Source organism: Mauremys reevesii, linkage group 11, assembly GCF_016161935.1.
Source record: "Mauremys reevesii isolate NIE-2019 linkage group 11, ASM1616193v1, whole genome shotgun sequence".
Lineage (NCBI taxonomy): Eukaryota > Metazoa > Chordata > Testudines > Geoemydidae > Mauremys > Mauremys reevesii.
Window position 1 is genome coordinate 54,642,563 of NC_052633.1, and position 7,500 is coordinate 54,650,062.

Consider the following 7,500-nt stretch of genomic DNA (forward strand, 5'->3'; position numbering starts at 1 on the left):
CAGGATAGACCTGCAGAATGCTTTTGCATGGAGGCATGGAAGTTTCTTTCCAGACAAATCTTTCTTTGAGAGACAAGATATGACTACTTCAGAAAAAGGTAGGGTTAAAATTAAGAGGGTTTTTTGTTTTAAAACTTTCAACAAGACTATGACTGCTACCCCTGAACTGAAAACTTAAGATAGTTAGGCTCTAAATTGTGGGTTAAAATGTATTATGAAAAATGAGTCAGAAGTATAGCTATTAATCTTTGGGGTGGAGGAGGATAAAATGCCAGCAGCTGTAAAACTGCTAAACAAAAATGGAGAGTTGGTTTTGTTTTGGTTTTTTGTTGTTAGTATTTTTTTTTATGTTACAAAATGACCAGTCTGGGCGTTGCAGAACACTCAGACATATTCTGGCATGTATTGACTTTACACCTATTACGTGCTTCTAAAGTTGGGAAACCTTTTTAGAGGAAGGTGATAGACACAATATCTATTTACGCAAGGACACATTTCCCTTTTCTTTATGTTCAGTTTATTCAAGGTTTTGTTTCCAAGGTCTTATTACTATAAAACTTAAAGCTAGACAAGGTCTGCCCTCATGTCAGATAACAACAGCAAAACAGTTTTGATGGTTCAGTAGCTTATTATTTCATACTTCCAGGTCCTAAAGAAATTACAGTTATTTTCACATTCTTCATGAATATCCTTCAGGCATAATAATAAGTGTATTTTTCTGTATAGGCTCTTAATGCGTCTTTTTGCAAGTTGATTTAAAATATTTTGTTGAATTGTCATGTATCCTAATAATTAAAGGGGTCTTGATAAATTCCTTTCGGTGTGATGCTTATATTGTTTAGAGATGTGACATATTTAACAAATCATTGCTGAATTGTTGGCAAATAGAGGGGTAAAATACATTAAAACATGGAAGTGCAGCAAGAGTTTTTGCATCTTTTTTCCAGCATTCCTTTGCTGGAGCCTTGCTGATGAAGGTTCCTTCCCCCACTCCCACCATCATCAAAGGCAATTATTGACTTGGGTTTTGAAGTGCAGATTATCAAGGTATTATTTCCTTGGAAGTGCAAGAATACTGTGGATGTAAAAAGCAAGAGGAGCTGACTAATTTTCTAAAGAAGAGAAAGCACAAGTTGAGAAATTTAAATGACTCAATGTCTGAAAGAAATATGTTGTTTTTTTTCTGCAACTGTACAATACCTCTTTTTTAAGGCAGGGGCTAAATAAGGTAACCAACACCATCATAATTTTACCACAAGATAAAGCACAGATGTTTATTTTATTTTTTAAAATGTTCAGGGTAGGTATACCTTGCAGGGTAGGTATACAGTTAATGAAAAATATTACATTCTGGGAATGCTGTGATTTAAAGGTTGCTTGAGTGATAACTGTACTAGTGATACTAGTGTCCAGATCCTGCTCCTACTGAAGTGAGTGGGAGCTTGTCATTGAGTTCAGTGGAAGCTGGACTAGGCCAAGTATTGTAATGTGGAGAGAAGAGGGACATCATGGAATTATTTGTCAATCTTTTTTTCCTTCCCTGCTCTAGAAGCCAGGGCTTGGAGACGTGACAGAAGTTAACCCAATTATCACTTTTTTCCATTTCCTCAGTTCTTACTTCAAATATTAGAAGCTGCAAGCCCTACGATCAATAGCAGACAGCAACTGCTAAGCTGTCCACACTCAGATAGTTAAATTTGTGTCATGATTTCCAATGTATGTCCCTATAATCCCAGAATTAGACTTCATCCCCAAATTCATTCTGGGATGGAATTTAGGTATGAAGGAGTGAAAACATTCTGATAAATTGTTCTGTTGAAGGATTACTAAATGTTACAGGATTTGATTCAATGCTCCCCTGCACTGGTTTGAAACAAGTGTAACTCAGAGGAGAAAATTGAGTTTCTCCCATAAAACTGGTGTGAGATCAGAATCAGACCCCCAAACAGCATACTAAGCACCTGCACTCACATGGTGAACTGTATGCATATGCGCTGTCATGAATCAGCATACTAAGGACTACCCAGGTAGGCAGAGAACAGCACTATTGACTGCAAGTTAACGTCTCTCCAAGTACAGAGTCACATCATAGGCCCAAATAACTTAGAAGGTCTGTTGTGTCAATAGATCCCCTTTAGGAAAAGTCCCTCAGTGTATATTAGCATAATCAGCATGTTAAAAACTTTGCACAGTCAGGGGGATTCAAGTCATTTGACAGGAAGTGTAGATCGTGCTCCTCCGCAGTTGCTCTGCTACCAGCTAGTTCTTTCTCTACTGGCCAGACAAGAGCAATAGTTAGGCCCTCCTGTGTTGTTGCTTTCTTGTTCTTTCTCTGGGGCTTGGGAGATTCAGTAAGAGCAGTTTTTCTTCCTTTAACTCTTCTTCTTCTACAAAATGTATCCCATTTAGTGCTTTTTGGAAAACATTTCCTCAGGCCTGCCATCTGGAGGCTTCCCTTACCAGGCTCTGTCACCTCTCTCAAAATGGCGGAGTGGCCAAAGAAGTACAGCAACATATGACAGACCACAACTGGAGGAGAATTGTTTTGCCCTCAGCGCATAAGTCCACACCCTGCCAAAGAAAGGGGCTCAGTGTCAGACTGCTGAGAAGCAACCAAGTTCACCTGCCACAGTCATAGTTCCTCCCGTGAGCATCAGGACCTCACAGGCTAAACTCAGTTTCTTCACAGCAAAAGGGCCTACCCCAAGAGGCTGCTCTCAGATTCACCAGGTTGGTGGGGTAAGTGAACATCTACCCTCTTCCAGAAGTTGCCATGCCCATGCACTTTATTGGGAGTTATCTTTGGTTGGTAAAGAAGGCAGTATCCTCTCCTCCAGCAATATAACAAGGCTGGCCTAGATTCTTAGGGGGGTCTCTCCACATTCCCCAACTCTTCTTCATCTGAGGATGTGAAAAGATCTCCGTTCCATCAGAAAATTCCAGCTGACGATTTCTAGGTCTCAAAAAGCAAATTTTCTCCTTTAACCAAACAGTTTTCTCTTTCACATAAACACTAACATTATAAAAACCAACAACAATAACAAAACCTAGGAAATCTTTGAAACATAAAAGAAAATAGTAGTGGCTGCACTGTGAAAGAGGAACTGTCAGAGTGAAAATCAGTCCAGTTTGACAAAGACCAGTGTCTTTGATTTCTTCCCCTGGAATTCATAGACACCGTGTGCAAGAGTTATCAATACTTTTGGCACACAGCCAGAAAAGAAAGAAGAGGATAAAATATCCACCTGCCTTCAAAATCAAAACTGAATGAAGCTATGCATCTGCATTCCTCTTTCAAGGACATCATCAAAACTGAATGAGAAAACCCTGATGGAGGCAAAAGAAGCGCTGCAAACCATGAGGCTGTACACAATTTAAGGCACTAAAGCTAACACAACTTCCATTCCCAAAACTGAAACCACAGTAGCATTTTTAACTAAGGAGATAGTTATTCTTTCTGAAAAGGCTTCTTCTTCAAAGACCCTATTGATGAGAAAGTAGAAGGAAACCTGACATCATTTTGAATCCCTATCCAGTCTACCTCTAGGCATCCCTTTCTAGTGTTTCTTTCCCAGAGGCAGCCATGTCTTGGTGTGACCATTTAAAAAAATGTGATTCCTCTGGGTTATTATGAATTTCTCTCTAGAGAGAGAAAGACAACACAACTCAGATACATTAGGAGACTCATAGGAATGTTCTGTTTTACAGTGTTTTGAGAAAGGAGAGTTGGGTGGGAGACAATATTTTTGCTGATGTGGGTTTCGCAGGAGTAATAAGTTTTGAGAAGTAGTTTGAAAGGAGATAGGGTAGGTGCTAGTTGCTCTAGAACACTGAGGGAATTTCAGGAACAGGAGGCAACAAAAAAGAAGGTTTGAAGATGAGAGTGAGAGGACACAGAGGGAGAAATGATGCAGAAATTATTGGTGGATGCCAATAGACAGCTTAGGTGTCTCTGTATACTACATGTGTTTTCCATTCAGAGCAATGGCATCCAATTCTGTAGCCAGAAGACAGAATTGGCTCAGACCATGAGCTGTAAATCCTCTGTTCTTCTGTATTCTCCAGAGCCAGATTTTTAGTGAGTCCATGGAAACAGTGGACCAGATTCTGTAATGATCTGGAGTAATTCCATTTAACTAGGTGAAGTTACAATGGTGTAAAATTGATGTGAATAAAACCAAGATTATTGACTCCGGAATACTGATAAATCTAAACACTCATGGTTTGTTCCGTATAAGTCCCACAAAAGGAATAAAAGTACTATCACAAAACCCAAACAGATCTTTCAATGATACTTCCCAAAGGGATAGCCTCATAGGGGCTCCAACTATTCAGAGTAAAGTTGTGAAGCCACAATCCCACAGACAAACCCAGATAAACCTCCATTAACTCCTCATCTAGTCCATCCCAATTAGGGTGACCAGATCACTACACTAAAATATCAGGATACATTGGGGTGCCATCAGCCCCACCCACAGTCCACCCCCACTCCTCCCAGGCTCCGCCCCCACTCTGCCAAGGGACCCACCCCATCCCCACTCAGCCCCCCCTCCGAGCCATTCCTCATCCCCCAGCCTGCCGCTGGCTTGCTAAGTCCATCCTCAGTATCCCACCCACCACTCGCCTCCCCGCCCACTCACTCACCCACCCACCACTTACCTCTTCACTACCCCGCCCGCCACTCACCCCTACGGTGCCGACTTCTCCTCTGCCAGGTGGGTGCTCTCCTAAAGGTCATCAATGGGCAGATCAGTGAGTTCCAGAGTTAAGGACAGGGTACCAGGCCCACATCTATACGCAGTAGGGGCCCAAACAAGGAGAAAGCTAATTGGTGGACCACACGATAAGCCAGGAGGAGCGGCAGCAGTCGACTCACTGCAGTGAAGACAACGCAGTGAGATCTAAGTACATCGACTTCATTGACGTTATTCATGTGGCTGAAGTGGCGTAACTTAGATCGATCTCTAGCTCCCCCTCCCCCCGCCCTGCCCATTGTAGACCAGGCCTAAGGGAAAAAGTGAAAATCCTCACAGTGCTAAAAAGGCCTAGTAACTCTGTTTCCTGGGCCTCAAATGGATATCCCTGACTCTTTCATTGTAGCTTTCACACAGCTCAAATTGCCAAACCCAGGGACCTCTTCACCATCTAGGCTTAGTTCCTCTAGCTTAAAAGTCTGGATGTTGAAAGGGAAATCTTTTGTGAGCTCAGCTATTAAAACTCTAGGTTGGCCTTTGCTTCAAATCTATACTCCAAAATTTGGATTAAATGCTCTCCACTAATGTACAAAGAAAAACCTGGATATCACTCTTAAAATTACTGGAAGCAGGATTAAACAAATCACTGAACACCAACTAAAAGTTCAGACGTGAGCATTAAGTAGCCTTTAAGCTTAGATTTCAGATCTTCTTTCACATTTATGTTGGTGGATTTTTTTAAGGCATCTGGATCTTTCCAGCCTGGGACCTAAACCTTGTCCTTCGGTCCTGAAATTTCCCATGTTTTGAGCTATTATTTTGAGAATACCTTTATGTTCTATTCATTAGAACCATCATTGCCATAGCAATTACAATCACCATTAGAGCTTCTGACAATATGTTTATTCTTAACTTTACTGCATCTTCCATGAAAAGAAGAGCATTTCTTGTTCTAATTTCTTCTGGTGTGAAACTGAATGGATGGCCTAAGATATTAGGCCTCTTGTCACATCTCTTGAACTATCCCTGGTTCCTCTTGGGAAGAAAAAACCTCCATCATTCATGGAATGGTGGAGATAACAATTAGAGCAGAAATTAACAGGTAAGGCATTTTCCGTTTGACATCAGCAAGGAAATGCAAGGCCAATGCTTTTACTCCATTCTTAGGTCAGATTATTATACATAAAATGTTGGCATTTGTATCGTAATTATTACATGAGACTCTGTTCCCTACTGAAGAAATAGCCTTAAAAACGACTCTCTCATCCACACACACAAGATTTATGCGTGTAACTATTTTTGACTCAAACCCTCTGTTCTCATTCATCCTGCACTATGCCCCAATAGCTGGGCTTGGTTTAGGGAATTCCAAAGAGAGTAGTGGGAAGGAATCCTCCCATACTCCCAGCATTGAAGAGGCAGCAGAGATGCTCCATGACTGTTATTGCAACCCTCAGGCTGCAGGAGCTCCTGCCCCTTTTACTCCTCTTTCCCACTTCACAGAGGTAATGGACAATAGCGGTGGATCTATTGGCTCTGTCCTTCGGTCTTCCCTCAGCCCATTCTTGCCCCACAACCCTTTGAACAGGGATAAGGGATAGTCTTCATGGAGCTCTGTGACATGGAGGGTGTCTACTTCCTTTGTACAGGTTCTAGAAACCCTGCACCACCACCTATGTAGCAGAAGTGCTCCAGAACTGGTCCAGTGCTTCTAGAGTTCTCAGCAACTACATCTGAGAGGGCATGTTTTTGTCTTATACAAGCATTTTCATTTTCAAAGCACTTTTTAAACCCTAACTAATTCTCACAGTATCCCTGTGTAGTAGGTATTTTCCTAATTTTATAGAAGAAGAATCTGAGACAGACAGGCTAAGGCCCACACTTTCAAAGTGTCACCATCTCTGTTTGAGCACTCAGAAATGTAGGCACCCAAAATTACTGGACACCTTTGAAAACATTGACCTATGTGGCATGCCCAAGGCTGTGCAACAAGTCTGTGTCAGAACAAGAATTAGAACTCAGGAGTTCTTGGCTCATCGCACTGTGCTCAAATTCTCTCTCCCATCTTTCACTCTAAAGGGAATTATTCACACAAATTCCCTGCATTGATCAGTGAGAACGTTGATTCCTTATTTTACTGGTTGTGTCACAACTTTAACAATACCTAACATCAATGGGAGTTGCAGTGTGGAGAGGGGGCAGTGTATGGCCCTTAAGCGTAGTTTTTGCGTGTTAATACATGAGAAAGTGATGTCTTATTTGTTCTGTGACTGACAGAATAATGTACAGAAAGCAAGTAAGTATGAAGAGGGGTTAGTTAGATAATGTTGAACAGAGCATCTTCAAGACAACACTGTAACCACTGTACTTCAAATGTCAGGCTAATTATTATCAGCATTTAAATGTTACCATGGGCCATTTTTAACAGTGGAATTTTTCAGCAGGTACTGTAATGGTCAGAAGAAAATGTCACATGTAGCTGCTGCTGTTGCATTGGTCATAAAAGTACAAAAAATAAGAAAAAAGAAAAATATTTCTACAGACAGCAAAAAGAACAGCTTGTTTGCTTAAATCTGACTGTAAAATTAATCCATATGCTGATACTATTTGAAGTATCATTTACTTTTAGGAAGAATAGAGGGGGTTTGCTATAATACAGTTATGTGAAGTGCAAATAATGCTTATTAGAGATAAACCAAAACACTTTAAATATAGGTTTTTAGAAATTCATATTCAGGCATGTATTACTACTCCGAGTTGTTATGAAGCAATTTAAGTATCAGCTTTATACTCTTTGGTAACCCCA

The 7,500-nt window shown here is 40.9% G+C and overlaps 1 protein-coding gene across 7 annotated transcripts in view; it reads left to right on the forward strand.

The window, feature by feature from the left end:
- The window catches only part of ZEB2 (zinc finger E-box binding homeobox 2), a 125,918-nt gene that overhangs the window by 79,259 nt on the left and 39,159 nt on the right, over window positions 1–7,500 (forward strand). Inside the window, exon 1 of one of the 7 annotated variants that reach the window (XM_039493522.1) lies at window positions 1–98. This exon is cut by the window's left edge and continues 5 nt beyond it. The exons of the other annotated variants lie outside the window; for them this stretch is intronic. Coding sequence (XP_039349456.1) covers window positions 1–98 — 98 coding nt within the window. The remainder of the gene's footprint in view (window positions 99–7,500) is intronic. 7 annotated transcript variants of the gene reach the window in all.